Source organism: Lynx canadensis, chromosome E2 (genome assembly GCF_007474595.2).
Source record: "Lynx canadensis isolate LIC74 chromosome E2, mLynCan4.pri.v2, whole genome shotgun sequence".
Classification (NCBI taxonomy): domain Eukaryota; kingdom Metazoa; phylum Chordata; class Mammalia; order Carnivora; family Felidae; genus Lynx; species Lynx canadensis.
Window position 1 is genome coordinate 28,171,610 of NC_044317.1, and position 22,617 is coordinate 28,194,226.

Sequence of the window (22,617 nt, forward strand, 5' to 3'; positions counted from 1 at the left end):
TTTTTTTTTTTTTTTTTTTTAATCAAGAGAGAAATACCTGGCTCCAAGCTCAAGGCCTAGATTGCAGACAATAACGATGAGTCCTACCACGCAGTTTTGAAGACACGGTCACACAGGCCACCTTGTAGCTCTCCGCGTGATGCCTAGCTCTTCCGCACTCCCCAGTACTGAGGAAGGATCTCTTTTCTTCAGCTTGGCTCAGCCCTGTCATTCGTAATAGACAAACGAGAAGTCCCAGAAACCTGTTCTATTTGGGAAGGCTTTCTTTTGTTCTAGGCTTCGGTGGTTAATATGCTTGACAAATTTCAGAGTCTCTCTATCTCTGTAGACCAGTGCCAAAGAGTTGTTTTCCGGATTCACTGTTAGCAGCTGAAATAAGTGAATACAGTGTCACATCAGAGCACAGAACTTATTCTCAATGCTTTTCCTCAACGATTCACCACGGAACAGATGGTTTTCACATCATGTACTCAGACTGGTGACAGGGGATCTTTTAAAAGATCCTTTACGAGGAGGCGCTGTTGCTCTAGCTGTCAAGGCATTTCCCAATGGATCCCATTCCAATACATACCCAGAAAGGTTCTACCTCCTGCGTTTATTCCTTACTATATCCAAAGATTTCATGGGAATGCACCATCAACTCTTAACTTCTATGGAATTTCTCAATAGGGTAGAATAAATGCCTAGTGATTACCCTTTGGCATTTTTATTCCGTGCTGAGTACTTACTACTAGAAATCAGAACCAGTGCCAGGCAGACCATCATGCATTTATCAGCTAAGGACACTGGCAGAAGGTCATAAAAATTGGGTGTGTGAAGAATGAAAGCTTCCTTAAGAAGTAAGAAGGATAGTTTGCTATCAGAAGCAACTTACCTCTTCATCTTCACCTTTGGCAATGTAGGAAGTAAAGCCGCCATATTCTGGCTCCCAGCCTTAAAAGGGAAGACAAACAGCAATCAGAAAGCTTTTCCTACAAGACTTCCATCATCTACTTACATCGCCCATATCAGGCTGCTCTACGACTGGGGGATCTGGGACCTTAGTGGTAACCAACTCTATGGCTTACAAGCCGGAATTTACTGTTCAACCAACATCGAATAAGGAGTGAAAACTAAGAATTAAATGTAAAATACACCTGGAAGGAAAATTACATAAAAGATGTAGATCTGAGTGGGCGGGAGGGTTCTTGGGGAAACTGTTTTGGTCCACATCCCCCATACCTTAGTCACAGATAGAAATCCTTTGAGTTGGGGAGACTGAAGTTCATGACCCCCAAGATCCCTTCCAACAGGGTGCCTCTGTGATCTGTGATCCTGGCCAAGGTACATCACTTCTGAATTGGGTCAGGTGGAGAGCATCACCGGGAGAGACTGCCCCTCTTATGGAAACAGCTCACTGGTTTCCATAAGTTACTTCCTGACTCTTACCTTCACAGCCACAGTAGAGAAGTAAATCCAGGGCAAATTCAGTCTTGCTGTTGTCATGGATCAAAGTGTAGTGACCAGTCTTCCAACGCCTCAACTCCCCCTGGCATGTGGGAACACTTGAGTCTAAGAAAAAACCATAGAAGGCCAGAAAAAATTTAAAATAACTTGATACAACTGCTAGATTGCGAGGGAATAGTAAGCAGGAATGATCCAACACTAAAGTGAAATCATTCCTATAATGATTTCTGACCTACTGACCTATCGTTCTGATCTATTACTCCACCAAACTAGCCTTAACAGTGACTGTCAGAAATGTACCATGTCTGACTGTTGGTCGGGGGGACGTTGATGCTCTCTTTCTTTACAGTTAGTTTCAGATAGAATATTTAGCTGCCAAAATAAAAAAAAATTATAACATGAATAAATACTATAATTTTAAACAGACTGCAGGGGTGCCTGGGTGGCTCAGTTAAGTGTCCGACTTCGGCTCAGTTTGTGATCTCACGGTTTGTGGATTTGGGCCCCACATTGGGCCCTGTGCTGATAGCTCGGAGCCTGGAGCCTGCTTCGGATTCTGTCTCCCTCTCTCTCTGCCCCTTCTCTGCTTATGCTCTGTCTCGCTCTCTCTCAAACATACACATTAAAAAATAAAAATAAAAAAAAAATAGATTGTCCTACCTCCTGTTTCTCCTTTATTAACATCCTGTCTCAGTGTGATTCGCTTGTTACAATTGACAAGCTGATACTACACATTATTATTAACTAAAATCCATAGTTTACATTAGGGTTCACTCCTGGTGCTCTACATTCTTTTGGTCTTGATAAATGAGTAATGTCGAGTCTCCATCATGACAGTATTGGACAGAATTGGTTTTAATGCCATAAAACCCCCCGTGCTCTACCTAATTCATCCCTTCGTTCCTCCTAGTGCCTTCCAACCACTGATTTGACTCTCTCCTTAGTTCTGCCTTTTCCAGAATGTCATAGAGTTGGAATCATACGATAAGTAGCCTTTTCAGACTGGCTTCTTTCACTCAGTAACAGCACTTAAGGTTCCTCTGTATCTTTTCATGGCTTGATAGCTCATTTCTTTTTAACTTCATCCTGTTGTGGTTAGAGAAGACACTTTGTATGATATCTTAAAAATTTAAATAAAATAAAGATAGGGGCGCCTGGGTGGCTCAGTCAGTTGGGCATCCGACTTCGGCTCAGGTCATGATCTCGCAGTTTGTGGGTTCGAGCCCCGTGTCGGGCTCTGTGCTGACAGCTTGGAGCCTGCAGCCTGCTTCAGATTCTGTGTTTCCTTCTCTCTGTCCCTTCCCTGCTCTCTCTCTCTCTCTCACACAAATAAAAAATAAACATTAAAATAAAAATAAATAAATAAATAAATAAAATAAAGATAAAGTCTATTTGATATTAGTATAGCCATTCCTGCTCTCTTTTGGTTACTACTTGCATGGAACATCTTTTTCCATCCTTTGATTTTCAATCTTTTTCTGCTTCTGGGATATCAAGCGGGTCCCTTGTAGATAGCAGACAGTATTTTTTTTTTTAAAGAAATTCTTTTTTTTTTTTTTTAAACATTTTTAAAAGTTTATTTATTTTTGAGAGACAGCAGGGAAGGGGCAGAGAGGGGGACAGAGGACCCAAAGTGGGCTCCACTGACAGCAGTGAGCCCCATGTGGGTATCAAACTCATGAACCTCAAGATCATGACCTGAGCTGAAGTTGGATGCTTAACAGACTTAGCCCCCGAGGCACCCCGACAGCAGATAGTTGAATCTTGTGTTCCTGTCTGCTTTGTCAATCTCCTTCTTTTGATAGTCATTTATATTTAAAGTAATTACTAATAGAGCGGTGCCTAGGTGGCATAGTTGGTTAAGCATCAGACTCTTGATCTCAGCTCAGGTCATAATCTCGCAGTTTGTAGTTTCGAGCGCTGCATCGGGCTCTGCTCTGATGGTGCGGACACCGCTTGGGATTCTGTCTCTCCTTCTCTGTGCCCCTCCCTCGCTTGTGCTTTCTCTCTCAAGATGAATAAATAAAACAAATTTTTAAAAATAATAATTACTAATAAAGAGGGAATTAATTCTGTCATTTTGCTATTTTTAAAATATTTTTATTTTAGAGAGAGAGACAGCATGTGGCAGAGGGGCAGAGGTAGAGAGAATCTTAAGCAGGCTCATGCTCAGTGTGGAGCCCAATGTGGGGCTTTATCCCATAACCCTGGGATCATGACCTGAGCTGAAATCAAGAGATGCTCAACCCACTGAGCGACCCAGGTGCCCCTGTTTTCTAAATGCCTTATAGCTTTTTGTCCCCCATATCCTGCATTCCTGTCTTTTGTACTTAATTGGTTTTTTGGCATTGAAACACTTAAATTACTTTCTTGTTTCCTTTTATGTATATTCTATGGCTATTTTCTTTGGTTATCACATGGGTTACATTTAACATCCTAAAGTTATAAAGCCTCTAATTTGAACTTACGCCAGTTTAATAAAATATAAAAACTCTGCTCCTTTATAGCTTGGTCCCCACCCTTTTAAGATGATAAACTTTGCAAACAGTTACTTTTCATGTTTACCTTTTGTATTCCCTGCTCTGCTTTGGTCCAGGGTCTTCCATAACAGTAGACGCTTGGTAATAGAATAAAGCATCTTTTGGCCGCCTATATAGGTTTTTTTTTCCTAAGCTGCAGGTTCCCATAAAAATGAAACCAAAAGGAATAGAGGTAAACAAATACCTTTTTAAACAGCCCCTGAGGCTCCACTGATCTTCACCTGATTCCTTGTAGGGTCCAAGTATAGATGCCAGTTTCAATTATCAAGGAAAGCCAACCTCTATCTTAAAGGCCATCTTGGGGCACCTGAGTGGCTCAGTCACTTAAGTATCTGACTTCAGCTCTGGTCATGATCTCATAGTTCATGGGTTGGAGCCCCATGTCAGGCTCTGACAGTTCAGAGCCTGGAGGCTGCTTTGGATTCTGTGTACCCCTCTCTCTGCCCTTCCCCTGCTTGCTCTCTCTCTCTTTCTCACTCTCAAAAATAAAGTAAAAAACATTAAAAAAAATTATTAAAGAAAGTGCTGGGTATTGACCAGTACAGGAAAAGCTACCTGGGTCTGGTGTTCTAAGTATCTGTGGTGACAAAAGCAACAGGTCAGTCCGTTTGGGAGGCCACAGAATCTGCATTACAATGCTTGTGGTTTCCCTGTCACACTGCGGGGTTTGTTTCCACTGCGATCCCTCATCCTTGCTCTTCTAACTGCATGGGGTCCTTCTCAAGAAATCAGAGCGGAAGCAGGGAGAGTAAAACTGAGGAGAGGAGTTGGGAAACAGATTTTCTCGACTGGTTTAGTAGGTACTGAAACATGTATGTTGAATTGGTAACTACTCAGTCACCAAATCCACAGAAGCCTTCCCTCTTTTTTTTTTTTTTTTTTTAATTTTTTATTTTATTTTATTTTATTTTATTTTTTTTTCAACGTTTATTTTTGGGACAGAGAGAGACAGAGCATGAACGGGGGAGGGGCAGAGAGAGAGGGAGACACAGAATCAGAAACAGGCTCCAGGCTCTGAGCCATCAGCCCAGAGCCTGACGCGGGGCTCGAACTCACGGACCGCGAGATCGTGACCTGGCTGAAGTCGGACACTTAACCGACTGCGCCACCCAGGTGCCCCAAGCCTTCCCTCTTAAATTTCCTATGTTTTTCTCTTTTTCATCTTGTTTGTAGATGATGAAAGACTTCCTCTACTTTTTAAAAAAAATTTAAAATTTTTTATTTTTTTAAAGTAATCTCCATAGCCAACATGGGGCTCCAACTCAGGACCCTGAGATCAAGAGTCGCATGCTCTTGGGGTGCCTGGGTGGCTTAGTCGGTTAGGTGTCCGACTTCGGTTCAGGTCATGATCTCGCGGTTTGTGGGTTCGAGCCCTGCATCAGGCTCTGTGCTGATGGCTCAGAGCCTGGAGCCTGCTTCGGATTCTGTGTCTCCCTCTCTCTCTCTGCCCCTTTCCTGCTCCCACTCTGTCTCTCTCTCTCTCAAAAATAAACATTAAAAACAAAACAAAAAAAAGAATCGCATGCTCTTTCAACTGAGCCAGTCAGGCGCCCCTAGACTTCCTCTAGTTTTAATAATCATTTCCTCTGTCCATATGCCCAAATGCAAACGAGTTTTTCTTAGCCTGCTATTGGTCCTTAGCAGACATAAGCTGCTCACCTTCCTCTCCTTGATGATGTTGTGTTTTAAAGTAGTTTGGGGCACAGCCAGTCCTATTTCTGTCCACTGTTCGTAAATCTTTAGCCTAGTAAAACATACGAGCTGCTCCTCCTATCTAGAATGTTCTTCCCATAGATCCTTGTTATTCCAATCTGAGCTCAAATAGCAGCTTCTGAGACAGGCTCTTCCAACTGCCCATTCACCTCAGAGGCCACTCGGTCGTTCCTCACACGTGACCCTACGAAAGTTTTCCGCATGGCACTTATTGTTATTTGATGTGTCCTTGTGGTTCGTGTACACGTTTAATCTTTGTCCTCTCCTACTAGAATATTAGCTCTAGGAGAGCAGAGACCTTGTTTGTTCTGTCCTCCAGTTCCTGAAACAGGCCTAGCATAGAGCAGATGCGCAAGCAATATTTGTTGGGTGAATAAATGATTGACTAGTGAGTGCTTAATGGTACACAAGGACAAATCATATCGACAGCTTACCTCTCTTGGCTTCGTTTTCCTCTGACTCTGGGTCTGTCTGTTCACTGCTCTGTTGGCTGCTGTGGCTGACGGCCGTCTGAGGACTCTGGGGCCCAGGGGAGCTATGGCTAGTCCCTTCTTCAGTGTGATCAGCTGCAGAGGTGCCTTCGCCCTCCTTTTTGTCCTCCACCTCATCTTCCTCTGAAGGGGCCAAGAAGTGGAGTTTCAGGCCTGTGAAGTTGGAGAGCAGCAAGAACAGAGCCTCGGAGCGAAATAATTCCATGCAGTCCTTCAGGATGTTGGGAAGCTTGCTCTCCTCCGCTTTCTCATAAAACCTGGAAAGCAGCGATGCCAAGTTGTTCATCGAAGCCACAGACGTAATATCACGCATGGAATAAAAGCCGATCATTAGCTTTGTACCCCGCTGCCTAAACCTTGGCATAGCTCACTGAATCACCAGTTGTTCTAACAGTGAGGTTCTCTCGGGGCCTGTTACCAGATGGCCGTGGGGACGGAACACCACCGGGGCCAATGTCCTATTATCGGAGGTGAGCCTGGCTGACCAACAGGCAGGTGCTAAATGCAAATGTCTTGGTTCTACCTTTTGTTAGGGGGACCTCGGCTGCTCCATTTCACATCTCCTTTCTCCAAAGCCTCACAGACCTCTGCAAATTTCTCAGGCTGGAAAAGGAGCACAGAAAAAAAAAACAGTCAGGGACTCTCCCTGTAGTCCCACACCTGGTCTTGCAGCTGGAGCAGCTCTGCAGAATCATTCTGGCTGATTCCTAAAAGGGCCAGCCAACACTCACACCCCCACCCCGGGCCTGATACAGTGAAGCCAGAACAAAGACTGGATAAATCATCAGCATGCCTTAGCCAAGAGATTTGAGTGTTAATCTGGACTATCTCCTTTAGCAGTTGTAGGTCTTATGTCAAATTGCTCAACATCTCAGTCGCCTGAATTTATAAAATGAAGATCACAATACAGACTTCAATCCAGAACATATGAGGGGAAAAAAATTAAGCTGCAAAACAGCCAATGTCATTACAACGAAAATCTCTTGCAGGCCTCACTTTTATTTAATCAGCCTTATAAATAAAATAAGCCACGAACAGAGCAAGAAGCTGAATAATCTGTTGAAATATGCTCAAGAGGCTTTCTCTATAGTTGTTTAATGTAGCTTCCCAAGGAATGTTCTCAACACTGCAGTCCCATCGGCTGTAAAACAGGAACGAGGATCACAAAGCCTGATTTAGGTAAGCTCAGTAAAATAGGGTCAAACAAGTTTATTTACTATGCTTCTCAAATTCCTTAATATGCTAATGTCAGCTTTAAAATTCTGAGAGAGAGAGAGAGAGAGACAGAACGTAGCATCTCAACCTTTATCTTTCTCATGGAGGAACAGCTCTTGGGACTGCGCTTCCGGGGGGAGCAGGATCACTGTGAAGCACCACACCAGCATCCATGATCTCGTGTGGCCCTCACAGTAACTCTTCAAGACGAGCAAGGCAGGTCCTATTGCAGTTTAATTGATGATGAAATGGAAGCTCAGAGAGATTTAGTGATTTGCTCGGGTTAGTAAAACCATAGAGCCAGGACATGAACATAGAGTCCTTCTGACTTCTGATGTAGTTCCCTTGCCACTGAAATGGGCTACCTCATCCTTGTCAAATGCTCATTAATAGGGGTTGACCAATTAATAATCTCTCTACTAAAAGCAATGAGCTTATAGTGAACCATATTCACCAAATGAATAGGAAGGAAAATACATACAACTCCCTCTCAGCCTAGAGGCTAGTTGTGTGTGAGTGTGTGTGTGTGTGTGTGTGTGTGTGTGTGTGTATGCACCATTAAGATTTTAGAAAACTGGGGAACACCCAAGGGACTCTTAACCCACTAAGCATACAACTGCTACCTATGTCAGCTGCTAGTACTGTTTCCATATTTTATTTGAAGAAGAGGGTGATAAAAATATTCTAATCAGGAATAAAACAAAAAAACTTCTTTAATGATGCCTATGCACCCACCCAAGAAGAAAGACAAAAGCAGAAGTTGTTATAACAGTGAGATTTTGTTAGGATGTCCCCAAGATATACTGGACAGGATATGCTGGCTTACCTTAAGGAACTCCTTTAGGAGGATTTCGGACCTTTCTTCAAACTCTTCTTGAATTTGAACTTGGTAATCCATGTCCAGATAAGTAGGGTTGATCCAATCATATAAAATTTCATGCTTAAAAGAAGGAGCAGATGCCAAATATGAGTTCACAGTTCTTATTGCTTTTGCACTTATGTCATTTCATAACAGTAAAATATATGCAAATCCTCACTCTATAATTTCCTCCTTGTTACACATAAAAGTGCCAGAAAACTCTGCCTGAGAAAAGATACTATCAAAAGTTTATCCAAGAAGAGCGGAAGAGCAAACGTAAAGTCTAGTTTCATTACCAGGAAAACAAACGACATGCTACAGCTTCTAGAGAAGAGGCCCGACAACCGGCATTTATCCTTACATCTTGTGGGATGTGCGGGCTCCGAGGTACAAGTGGTTCAAAGTAGTTGGGGGGTCTGGTCAGTGAAGGACCATGAAACCAGCCGCTTATAGACAAACGTGACTTTTCTTCAGACAGGACTTCAGACACCTGAAAAGAAAGGCCAGCAGCACATGAATGAACACACCAGATAAGGGGGAAGGTCACCAGCCAGGGTGCACTGACTTCCAGATCCATCACAACGGATGTGGGCACTATCTGGCCACAGGGGTCCGTCGGGAAGCTGTCACATTTTGTTAACGGGGAACTAAAAAGTATGATCCTTACATTCTATATATTTGTGGTTTACAACCGTTACCTGGTGAAAGGATACTGGAGACACTTCAAAGAAAACCAGTGTGTTCCATGAAGGGATAAGAGACTTGACAATCTGCTTCGGCTGAAAGTGTTCTGCACCAGGAGAGAAAACAACCACAAATGTGGTTTCGTTATCGTTAACCAATTCCAGTCCGCCTTGTTTCACTCCAACAATTCTCAGATTTCTAGGGGGAACTAGACGTACCCTGCAGATCCCAAACCACCACCCCCTTCCATCTGTCTCCCTCATACTTGCTGGTTCTGCTGGGTGATATCTGTTCTCACTACGCCATCCCTCTATTATTGATGAGAGCTGGAATAAATTCGGAAAGTTTTCCAGAGTCAACATTTGGTGTCGGTCCTTAGAAAATAGCCCTGGCTTCCTGTCAGATGGATTCACCCTAGCAGACCGATGGTGCCAGGCGAATGTACACGCACTCTACCTTTCCGCGGTCAGTATTCAGAAGTAGGGTCTGCCGAGTCCTGTTAATGGACTCTATCTCTGGAGTAATGACGACTTGAAGCACAACTTAGAGGCAGCTGTCAGGGCCGACATCCCTTCCCCTGCGGTTGTCACCCCACTGAATGGCTTCCGCCTCCTTAGATGAGTACACATGTTGTATGTAAGAACTCAGAAGTGGCTAGTGCCAAGGAGCATGCACTTGCCTTACCATCAACGTTGTACAGGTCCAGGGTGCCCCCCAAACTCCTGTCCCAGGGAGGAACCAGGTAAAGAATGAAGGCGATCCGGCGCCCTTCCAGCTCGTCGTCGTGGCAGAGGAGGGCATCTGCAACAGTGCAAAGCACACTTTAACGTCCCGCACCGCAAGGAGCAGCTCCAGGAGCTGCTGGAGCTGATTGCATCCAGCATTTAATATCAGTCCATTTGATACTCATCTGTAATGTGAACTCCTCCAGCTGTAAAATGACACTTATTCTCCTGGTTTATAATTGGAGACATAAAACGGGCAACACGGGGGACTCCAAAAGCACTGAAGGGCACATATAGGGACAGACCCCAGAGAGAATCACTAACAGTATTTTTGCATATATTCTTCCAGTATTTTTCCTACATACATTTGCTTTTAAAAAAACAGTATCCTACAGTGGTTATTTTGTGGCCTTTTTATTACATGGTAAGTGTCCACATCAGTATACACACCTGTCATGCTTTTTAATGGCCACGTAGTATACCATACGGGTTATGAATTATCTTCCTTCCCCTTTAACTAATCTTCCACTTGTTAATTAAGTTGTCTCCATTTGCCTTAATGAACATCACTGTACATAGACCTTTTGGTACTGATTCCCATTTATTTCTTGAGCTAAAACTTCTAAGGGCCATTTGGTGGAACTGAGCAAGGCAGGCATCTGTGTAGGGCAGGGGAGGGAAGGCATGCTATGGTGAACTGAGATGTTCACACATGGAGGGATCATGATCGATTGATAAAGAAATCTATTGAAGATAATGGAAGCCATGGTTCTTACTGCTGAGGTAGGAAATTACAAATACGGAAATGGCAAAATCTGGGATAAACCTAAAGTGTTGAATTGCAACTGCAGGAATCAACGTGAATTGAGCTTCCTATATGTGTAGATGTTTATATAGATATTTAGATATCTACATATTTCTAGATGTTGAAACACACAAAAGTGTAAATGCACGTGTGTGCACATGTGTGTGTATATGTGCATATGTGTTTGTTGCCTCTTTTCCACTGAAAGGCCTGGGAGTGGTGACACCCTAATAGCAAAAACACCTATAGTCCAGATCTTGATTTAAACAAAAAAATTTTTTTAATGTTTATTTATTTTTGAGAGAGACAGAGACAGAATGCGAGTGGGTTAGGGGCAGAGAGACAGGGAGACACAGAATCTGAAGCAGGTTCCAGGCTCTGAGCTGTCAGCACAGAGCCCAATGCGGGGCTCGAACTCACAAGCTGTGAGATCACGACCTGAGCCAAAGTTGGACGCTCAACTGACTGAGCCACCCAAGCACCCCTTGATTTTTTTCTTTTTTAATGTTCATTTATTTTTGAGAGAGAGAGAGGTAGAGAGAGAGAGGGAGAGAGAGGATCTGAAGTGGATTCTGCACTGACAGTAGTAGATGTGGAGCTCCAACTCGCGAACTGTGAGATCATGACCTGAGCTGAAGTCAGATGCTTAACTGACTGAGTCACCCAGATCTTGATTTTTAAGCATCATTCTTCACTAAAAGGAACTAGGGTTCTTTGGAAGAATGGCCAACTCTGGATCTAGAGCAGGGGAAATGTAGGATAAGCCTGGAAAATCTTGTTTTGCTAGAAAGTAAGATATATTAAGAATGATGGGGACACATCAAAAGGACCTGAAGTCAGTTTAAAGGGGCTCCCCTTGATCAAATCAGGGACAATATGAGCATCAGTATAATGACAGCAACTGCTTATAGCCCGTTACATAAGCAGTAATCCATAAATCCACACTGACATAAATACATGAATAAATAAATGGGAAAAGGGGGATGTTTCCTTTACAGTAGAATAACTAATAAATGTAAAATAAATGATTTTTTATTGAAAAATATCCCCGTTTGGCAACCAGCAAGAAATATCAGAGGATGCTGGGGCACCTGGGTGGCTCAGTTGGTTAAGCGTCCAACTTTAGCTCAGGTCATGATCTTGTGGTTTGTGGGTTTGAGCCCCATGTTGGGATCCATGCTGACAGCTCAGAGACTGGAGCCTGCTTCAGATTCCGTGTCTCCCTCTCTCTGCCCCTTCCCCACTTGTGCTCTGTCTCTCAAAAATAAACAAACATTAAAAAAATTTTTTTAATTAAAAAAAAAAATGAAAAGTCTGACATTAGCCACCACCTTAATTAAGTAATCAGAGTTAGTATCACTAGACTATGACACACAGAAACCACATACCACTTGAGAAGATGCAGTAAAAAAAAAAAAAAAACAAAAACCCACATAATTAATTTTGTAATATTCCTACCAAAAACACATGGCTTGAATCTAATCATGAGGAAGCATCAGACAAACTCAAACTGAGGGAAGTTTTACAAAATGACTCCTCTGTAAACCTTCAGAAGCATTAAGACAATGAAAGTCAAGGAAAGACTGAGGGAGTCCAAACAGGCATGACAACTACATGCACGACGCAATCCTGGACAGGATCCTTTGAACACGTATTTTATTTATTTTTTGTTTATTTTTGAGAGGGAGCGAGCATGGGAGGTGCAGAGAGAGACAGGGGGACAGAGGATCTGAAGCAGGCTCCGGGTGACAGCAGAGAGCCTGATGCGGGGCTTGAACTCACGAACTGTGAGATCATGACCTGAGCCGAAGTCGGCCATTTCGAGCGACTGAGCCACCCAGGCGCCCCTAGATCCTTTTGCAATCAAGGACCAAATAATAGAACTTGAATGGAGCCTGAGGATTAGATGGGAATCATGGATTAATCTCAACTTCCTGATTTTGATGGTTTATCATTATCATACAGGAGAATGTCCTTGTAGGAATCACTTGGGGGTCATGGGACAGAACGGCAACCAAGTCCAACAGGAAATACGTTATTTGTACTATGCTTGCCACTTTTCTAGAAGTTTGAAGTTATTTCAGTTGAAAAGAAAAAGTTTTTTTTTTTTTTAAAAAGGGCGTATGATAGGACTCTTCCTGTGTACTACTCAGTTACCCTCAAAAAGTTGCTACCAATTTATACTTCCCCCAATTATACTTTATATTGTGTGAGAGTAAACCCAAATCAAAACTGGACTCAGGAACACAAAACGAAATGCTTTTTCTTGTAGACAAAAAACCAAACATGTTTTCAAAAAGACATTTACATGCTCCCAAAGGGAACTGGTGACAATGGATCCCTCTGAAGAGATGGGGGACAAAAAGAAAGGGAAGGGGACTGTCAAGGTTTACGCTGTATCCTTCTATATTGAGGTTTTTTTCCCTTAAGAATGTGGTTCTACGAGTAGAGTTTACAACATCACCTCTGAGTTTCCTGATACTGTACACAAAGCGGGTGTGCATGTGCAATGTCAGCATTTTCCGGAAAATATGGTCAACAGTTTTCATATTTCCACCAAAGACAACCCCTGCCTTATTATACCTTCCAGGAAGGTGGGTGTTTCGGTATATGAGCCGGTCAAGTGTTCCTTACTGAGCAGATTCTAATGCTACGCGGGGACACGCAGCCCAGGATTCTGGCACACTGGTGCTATCTTCTTGCCACTGTTAGTTAAAGCCTTTAAGACTTCCAGATGTCAAGGGCTTTATCTTTCTTACCAGAGAATTCATATTTAGCACAGGACATGTCAATAGTTGATTCCAGGTCAATCTTGGAAATGTCAGCAAGCCAAGTCCGGAAATCTTCAAACAGAACTTTCCTAGAAATGTAAACAAAGATCACTTGTTAGGCTGCAGTGAGGCCTCCATTTGGATCTAGGCCACAACTACTTTTTCCTGGAGGCTGCAGTTTATTCTTTACTTTAAACTTGCACAGTTTAGGACTTGGAACTGAAATAAAGAGAAATAAATACTAATCTATCTACTGTAATCTTTTTTTCTCTGTTTCATTTTACTTTCTTCCTCTTAAATTTATGGCATGCCCTATCATGGCAGTGATTTGGCCTCTGTCATAATTTATTGCACTGATGTTCCATTCCGAGGTTACTGATTTTTAGATATGTTCTTCAGCACTAAAACTGGCTCCACTGTTTAATGACCACTTAGGTGACACTGTTGTAGATTAAAAACTTTAAGTTGCAATAACAGTCTATATTATGCTAACTATGTGGCACTCAGGAAAATCTTTCATAGAAGTTCTTTTTTTTTTAATTTATTTATTTATTTTTTTTTTTTTAATTTTTTTTTTTTTCAACGTTTTATTTATTTTTGGGACAGAGAGAGACAGAGCATGAACGGGGGAGGGGCAGAGAGAGAGGGAGACACAGAATCGGAAACAGGCTCCAGGCTCTGAGCCATCAGCCCAGAGCCCGATGCGGGGCTCGAACTCCCGGACCGCGAGATCGTGACCTGGCTGAAGTCGGACGCTTAACCGACTGCGCCACCCAGGCGCCCCTAATTTATTTTTTAATGTTTACTTTTGAGAGACAGAGAGAGAAAGAGAGAATGGGAGAGGGGCAGAGATACAGAGACACAGAATCTGAAGCAGGCTCTAGGCTCTGAGTTGTCAGCAGAGCCTGATGCAGGGCTCGAACTCCCGAGCTGTGAGATCATGACCTGAGCCAAAGTCAGGTGCTTAACCAACCAAGCCACCCAGGTGTCCCTTTCAAAGAGGTTCTGATGCTAGCAGGATACCACTAAAAGATGCTGACCATTTCCTTTTACCACCTAATGTGGTTCTTTGTACAGAAATCTCTTTAATACAATTTATAACTCATTCAGCTGATCAACTTTGAAATTCTGTTAATCTCGATGAATTTATATCATTTTGAAAGGATTTACATTAGTTCACATTTTGCACACACAGACAATATTTTGGGGATCCTCTAAGTCCAGATGTACACAATTGAAATTCCCACCAAATGCAATTGTGCTATTCCTAAATATCAAGTCTTCAGGCTGATCTGAGATTTTAATACTGAGTACCTCTTCTGCACTATACATTACCAAACCAAAAAATTTCTGTAAACTACTGTGCTACGTTAGTTCACCCAGAAGTGCCACATAACTTTAAAAACAGTTGCAAATTACATGGAATGAGCCAGCAGAGCAAAGTGCTGAACCAGGCTTGAGATGTGGGTGGCAAACAATTCTGCAAAGTCTTGATGCTTTAAACAACTATTACCAAAGCCTTAAATCCTTCTTTTACTGGTAACATTGGCTTCCTCAAGTTTATTCCATAAAAAGCCCTTCCTCTAGTCACTCTGTGAGGGTGTCACGAGGACAGGGTTATTTTCTGTCATTATTCTCACTTGTTAATTGTATTTAAGAGAGAAATTGCAGAATCCAACCGGGAAAGATAAAGGTCACCTTTCTATAAAGACCAAGGACTGCTGTCTCTCACACACCATCCAGCTGTTACCCTGTGTGTATAGAATGGAACCTCAGTCCCATAGGAAATGCTTACCAGAGGCGTGCTGTGAGCTAATGAGATAATAATGCCTTAAAGCGCGATCACCTCTCTTTGGAACAATGAAAGGTCTAAATAAATATGAAATGTTATGAGTTACAATTAATACATAAGCAATAGTTCAGGATTTGGAAGAAATAACAATCTGTGCAGACTGCCATCATATATAGAAATTCTGTATAGATGAAAAAGTTATTACAAAGTAACACGTGCTAAGGGGCGCTTGTTAAGTGTCCTTGACTCTTGATTTTGGCTCAGGTCATAATCTCATGGTTCGAGCTCCATGTTGGGCTCTCCCCCCACCTCACTGCTGACAGCATGGAGCCTACCTAGGATTCTCTTTCCCTCTCTCTCTGCCCCTCCCCAAATCGTGTGCACATGCACTCTCTCTCAAATAAACTTAAAAAACAAAACAACCCCCCCCCCCAAAGTAACATGTGTTTATTGTAGCAAAACTTGGGGAAAAAAACACTCCAGAAGTAAAAAAAAAAAAACTGTTAAAAAAAATCTGAAATCCTACTAGCCAGATTTAAACGTCCCATTCTTCTGCCGTTCCGTTGGTATACACACAGCCAAATATATATCTTTCTTAAGATCATTCACACTGTGTGTGTTGTTTTAACATCTTTTCTTTTGACAAGTGTATTTCATTGACTCTAATATGCCTTTGTCTGTAAGAAGTAGTATTATTTTACATTTCACTTAAAAAATGTTGCCAATTAAACTAGGACACCATTGTAATTTGTGAGACACTGGATCTCAGCAGTGCTAAAATGGGAAAAAAGAAAATGTATCTTAGAATTGGTGAAATAGGGTTTAACTTTATCATACTCGCATGTTAAAATTCACATATGTCATAGCCAACAGCTGTAGAGTTTTCCACTTTACATTTGTGCCATTAACTATGTAAATCTCAGTGCGTGGCCATTTAATTTGTATACAGTTTTTCATTATTTTAAACAACATTACAACACATAATCTTCTATGGAATTTTTGAGCTCATCCTTAATTATTTTCTTGGGAGAAGTTCTCACAAGTGGACTTACACTACAAAATTATAAGCATAATTTTTAGGGTTTTGATACATCTTTCAAAACCATCATCCAAGAAAGTCAGCAGCAGTGCATAAAGGGGTCTAAACAACTGTCAACACTGGGGTTTTGAATATTTGCCAACTTAATAGGTGAAAAATGCTTCCTGCAGTGTCTCCTTGATTACTAACAAGGTTGAACATTTTATCATTGAGAAACTGGGCCCTGGAATCAGACTGATTTGAGCTTGTATCTGAGCTCCCTCAGTTTTCATCTAGGAAGCCTTGAAGAACTTACTTCATCTCTCAGTCTGTTTCCTCCTCTACAAAAGTGTTATTATATAATACTTCCCGCACCTGACAAATAGCACCAGTTGTTTACCTTAAAGCACAGATGTGAGGCTCTCTTCTCTTCTTCAAATCATCAGACTTGATCATAAAAAGAGGAAAAAAAAAGATTTCCTTCATATATGAGACACACAGAGGAAAGCAGTTCAGTGAGTGCCCTGGTGGCATAGCATTGTGGGTAACAGCCCAGCCCTGAAGCCAGACTGCCTGGGTTTGACGCATGGTCTCTCCACGTGGCGGCTCTGCGACTCGGGCGACTTCCTTAATCCCCCTGTGACTTATTCAACAAATACTTAAACACTTGTGACAGTGGAGCTTATGTTATTTTTGAGGGAGACAGACAATAAACATACAAATACAGTGGTCAGTATGAAAGAAGGGGACAAATGCGCAGGGAAAACCAGCAGGGTATGAGGGAGTAGGCATGCTCAAGATGGGGAAGGGCTTCCAAGTACAAACACGGTGGCCAGGCTAGACCTCGCTGAGGGATGCATAGCCTTGAAGGAGGTTGGGAAACAGTCCAAGGGAATACCTAGGCACAGAGGATTCAAGGTCCTGAGTGTGAAGCATTTCCTAGTCAAGAAATCCAAGGAGACTATGTGGCTGGAGCAGAGAGAGTACGGGGGAGAGTGGTAGGAGATGAGACCAAGGAGGTAAGGGGTCACCTTAGAGCTGTTCTAAGCACTTTGGCTTTCTGACAAAGAAATGAGGAACCATGGGAATTTTTGAGCAAGGGAGTATTGGGATCCCACTTAAATTGCTAAAAATTGGGATAAAATTCATGTAACATAAAATTTACCATCTTAACCATCTGGAAGTATGTAATACGGTGGATTTTAGTTTATTCACCATGTTGTGCAACCACCACTGTTGGTTCCAGAACATTTATTATCACCTCAAAAAGAAACCCCGTACCCATCAGGTGGTCACTGCACATACCCTTCTCCCCCAAGTTCCTGGCCACTGCTAATCTACATTCTGCCTCTCTACATGGATTTGCCTATTCCGGACATTCCATATGGACGGAATCCTACAGTCTGTGGCCTTGCATGGCTGGCTTCTCTCAGCACATTTCCAAGTCTCCTCCTCTCCTCCATGTTACAGCAGCATAACTACGTCATACCTTTTTCTGGCTGAATAATATTCCATTGTGTGGACAGACCACACTCATTTGTCCATTTGTCAGGTGATGGACATTTGGGTTGATTCCACTTTTTGGATATTCCGAATAATGCTGCTATGATCATTTGTGTACTAGTTTTATGTGAACGTGTCTTCAATTCTTTTGGGTCCACTGTTGTTTTAAAATAACACAACGGCTATGACTGTGGAGCTGGGCAAGGGTAAAAGCAGGGAGACTGGTTAATAGACTGATAGAATAATCCTGATGAGAGACAAAGATGGCTTGGGCCAGGTGTTGGCTGTTGGCACTGGAATGAAAAGAAGTGGGTTTTTCTGGATAGGTTTTGAAGATAGAGCCTGCAGAATTTCCTGACAAACTGGGTATGAGGGAAGAGAGGACCTTAAGGTTTTTAAGCCTGGTCCCTTGGAAAGATTGAGTTGCCATTAACTGGGATGGGTAAAATTGCAGGTGGAACAGATTTAGGGGGAGATGATCAGGCGTTTTAGTTTTGGACTTAGGTGTGAGACACTGAACAGATATCCAAGAATAGAGGCAAAGCGAGGGTCTCCCTGGAAATGGTCCAAGGGCAAAGCCCTAAAGTACTCCATCATTGAGAAGTCAGGTACAAAAGGAAAGCCTACCAAAAGAAACCAAGGACTTGCCAGGGTGGTAGCAGGAAGCCCCAAGGCATCCGGACAGTAAAGTGAAAATGTCTCCAGGAGAAAGGAGTAACATAGTAGCTCCAGTGCTGCTGGGAGGTGGAGTAAAATGAGGCCTCAAAACTGATGACTGACTGGATTTACTAACGTAGAAGAAGTCGAGAGTGAGCTTGACAAGTGCAGCTGCAGTGGAGTGTAGGTGAAAGGCTGAAGAAAAGTGGGCTTAACAGAGAATGGGAGAAGACATATTTAAGAAAGTACAGACACCTTATAAGGAACTCTACTGTCAAGAGGAGCAGAGAGGGGCGCCTGTGTGGCTCACTCGTCCAACTCTTGATTTAGGCTCAGGTCATGATCCCGGGGTCATGGGATCGAGCCCCATGCTGGCCTCTGCACTGAGCATGGAGCCTGTTTGAGATTCTCTCTAAAAAATTAAAAAAAAAAAAAAGAGGAGCAGAGGAATAGGGTGGTGGTTGAAGGGCAAAGTCAGGTCAAGAGCACTTTTTTCTTAACATCTTTCTTTTATATGTCAAAGGGAACGATCCGGAAGAGAAGGAAAAACTGATGTAGTCCCCTCATCTGTAAGAGAGGAATAGTTAATGTACCTCCTTCACAGGACTGAGGATTTAATGAATTAATAAAGTACTTAGCATGGCATAAAGCATGCACTCAATAATGTTTGTTCTGAAATATACAGAATATCAGGCCACTCTTAATGACATACTGTTAGGAAGGCTGGAAGGTATCATAGACCCATTTAAGGCAATTCATAGCACAAACAAAGGGGATACAAACAAAGTCTGAAGGGGCAGAAGACTGAAAGCAGGTTTTATATTTACTGTCTTAGGATGAAGAAGTTCAGTCCCAAAGTGAGCATAGTAAATATTATTCACAGCCCAGTAGAATTCCATCAAACACCCATGTGATCTAAAGTTATCTTTTATTCCCCTCCTCATTACCCAGGGCCCTTTTTATTATTTTCCCACTCACTGACTTTACAGTTAGAAGTATTTTCATCCACCAAACTGCATTAAGTAAAAACCAGCTTTATTTCTCAATTTTAGTAATCAGAGATGCATATGGCCCTAAATCTAACAGAGATTTATTGTGATTGAAGTTGATAATAATTACAAAGGCAGATCATTGTGGTTTTAATTAACCTATGTAACTTTACTAAGGATAAAAGCTTAATATTAACTGGATTTCCTGAATATTAAGAGTTATATTGTGTATTTTATCATGTGGTTAATTCAATCATATGTGTAAGGCCCAAAGATAGACATACTGGGGGACACAATCAGCTCTAGTGCAAAAGAATAAAAGAGAGAGAAATCCTGTTATTTACTCTCTTATCCCAGATAAAGAGGAATCAAAGGGTAAATGCAAAGAAAACAAATAGGTCTCATCTTTTCATTTTTATCCTGTGATTCTTGAGGGTTGATGTCCATGAAGTTTTATAAAGGATTTCTAAGAGTGATGTACACCATGTACTAAAAAGATATTCCCCCCAAATCTGGGGAGACCAATGATCTAGATTTCCATACCTAGACTAGGCCCTGTCTTCTAAGAGTAGAAAATCCAGCCATGATTTTGACATGGTCTTTCCTGCCAAATTAAACCGTCCACCAAAAAGGAATAGACCTAACTCTCCTTGGACATTCTGCAGTGAGCAACATGCTGCAATACATCATGCCACCTAAAATACAGACATGAACTCAAAAATTTAAATGGTTATTATTTTCCAACATACAGTTCTCTTTAGCATATCAATCCCAAAATGTACCCGATCCCCTTTGTTTATAATGTACTTAACTTACCGGCTTACTGTATTTCTTGACTATCTGTTGCCATCGTTATCACTTCTACTGTATTTTAGAGTTTGAAGTCTTACAGGCAGAGGACTGTCAGAGAGTCCCACGCAATAATTATAGCACCTAATATATTGTTAACACTCAGTAAGCTTATGTGAAATCAATGAATGTTTCTTACAATGTCAAGGCAAGGGACCCTCCAAGGCAAACCCAATCTAAAACTTCAAGTCCAAAGGTAATGAATGGCTTTGTGGTCAATTAATTTCTGAAGTGGAAGAGTGAAAGGGACATAAATACCTGCTGGAACTTATATAAATCGTTATACTTTTCATGGAAGTCCAAGTTCAAAAGTTCCTTCTGAAGCCCTTCCAAAAAGTTTTGGCTTTTGGATGAAGTCTGGGATCACGCAGTGAAGAAAGGGTTCCATGTCCATGACAATGGCCTCTGTTGGAAGGAAAACATTACTTGTGGCTTTTTCTCCTTTTATATTTTTGACTCCCAAGTGGTATAGCGAGAGAATACAAAAGGGAATGGTTGTGAATTCTCAGAAATCAAGTAAGTAAAGTCTAAGATTTGGAGGAAGAATTATAAGCTCTCTCTTTTTCTTTACGCATTCAATGCTACTTTTAAAAAATATTGTTCTTAAAATACTAATTCTTAAAAGGAGTACAGGTGATATCACTAAATTAAGGTTCGTACTCCTTTTTGAGTTTTAAAAAAATGTTTACTTATTTTTGAGAGAGAGTGAGCAGTGGAGAGGCAGAAAGAGAGGGGGACAGAGAATCCAAAGAGGGCTCTGTGCTTACAGCAGCAACCCCAAAGCGGGGCTCAAACTCATAAACTGCGAGATCGTGACCTGAGCGACATCTGACGCTTAACCCACTGAGCCACCCAGGCTACCCGCTTTTTTGTTTTCGTTTCTGTTTTAGTTCAAAGATTAGCTATTGAACTAAATATATTTGATTCTTTACTGATTTCCCCCACACTTAAAATGAGAGTAGCAAATTAAAAAAAAAAAACGAGAATAGCAGCTCAGCTTCACAGTTGGTGGGATCCCACCCCAAGTCCAGCTCTGCGCTGGACAGTGCTGAGCCTGCTTGGGACTCTCTCTCTCTCTCTGCCCCTCTCCTACTTGTGCTTGCTCTCTCAAAATATATACAATTTTAAAAAGTGACAATAACAATTGCGGCTGGTGATTTTTCATTGACCCTACTATTTCTTTCCCCAAGTTACTGTTGGAGGAAGTTACAACATTCTTTTTTTTTTAAAATCAGTTCAAGCATAACTTTCCGATGCCTTGATTTCTAGCTCAACATTTTACCCACTGCTTCTAATAATAGTCACCACCACCACGACCCACCACGTGCCAAACACAGTGATGCTGTAGACGCACGACTTCACTTCATCTCTTCAGCAAGCTGTGGTAGACACTATCCCTATTTCCATCCTACAGCCTAGAATATTGACAAGTCCCTGCGTGTATAGAGCTATCACTTTCTATGTGCATCCAGACACCCAGGACTCACCTCTTTAAAGTACTTAACAACTGAAAGCAAAATCATGGCAATCTCTAGAAGGGAAAGCATGATGCATTAAGCAGAATTCTTATCCCCTAAGGTGGTATCTGAGGCTGAGGCTGGAATCGTTCAAGGTGGGTTCCTCCCCTTGCTCAACACTTGTTTGCTTTCATAAGTCACGCAGTCGACCTATAGGCTGTGTGAAAACGATTAAGCGCAGGTGCCAACTATCTGGCAGCTCACAACAAATGCTCTGGCTACGCTATTTTGGGATAAGCGATCATTGCCCTCGGAGGAACTACGAACTTGCATGCCCTCTGCTTCCCAAAACTCTCGGGCCTACGTTTCTTCTCTTCTCAGATTTCTAAATCCGAACCGAACTTGGGATGATAGAGGATAGCAGGAGAGTCAGAGGTGGCCAAAGTCATACTGTCTCCAAGAGACTCTTCCCTTGTGGCCCCGCTGCCCAGGGCTCGGCTCGAGTGGCAGGACTTTCAGAGGCCCCCAGACCCCGCGCGGCAGCTCCCCCTTCACAGCACTCGGTTACCGTGACGGAACGGCGTCCTGCGGCTCCAGGCCTCAGACACCTGCTTTTTCAAGGTTTCTTCCGTGACAGCATCCGAAACTCCGCTATCACCTCCTTCTTTCCCTTTTTCCCCCGCACGGCCGGGGCCGGCTCAGCTGGCCGTTTCCCATTCATCTTCTCTTAAGCTACAGACCCACGCCACACTGATTAAGCAGCTATACTTTCCTGGGCGGACTGCAATTCCCAGAATGCCCCCTATCCCGTGTTTCCCAGCACCGCCCAATAGGAAGTGCGAAAGTAAGAGGAGGGGGAGCCTATTCCTGATTTACCAATGGAAACTCCAGATATTGCAGTCATCTCATCAGCGATTGGCCCAGTGGTGCTGGGCTAGGCCAGCCACCGCCTCTCCACTTCCTGCCGCCAGACGCTCCGGATGCACTTCCGGCGTGCCTTTACCTCCTCTTGCGCTCTCATGTTAATGGCGGGTGGCGTCTGCTGAGGAGAACGCGAATAACCGCTCCCGGCACAGGGAAAGTCTCCCTGCCTGCCCCATTTC

At 42.5% G+C, this 22,617-nt stretch overlaps 1 protein-coding gene across 1 annotated transcript; it reads right to left on the reverse strand.

Moving 5' to 3' along the window:
* On the reverse strand, nt 1–22,296 carry OGFOD1 (2-oxoglutarate and iron dependent oxygenase domain containing 1). The gene is given in 15 exon segments (XM_030299059.1): nt 1–369; nt 875–933; nt 1,429–1,551; nt 6,134–6,447; nt 6,714–6,793; nt 8,232–8,345; nt 8,626–8,754; nt 8,963–9,054; nt 9,633–9,749; nt 13,238–13,338; nt 16,460–16,506; nt 20,316–20,402; nt 20,404–20,462; nt 22,083–22,157; nt 22,160–22,296. Coding segments are annotated over 15 exon segments (1,635 nt in total). The 5' UTR covers nt 22,236–22,296; the 3' UTR covers nt 1–207.
* Nucleotides 22,297–22,617: the final 321 nt, after the last annotated feature.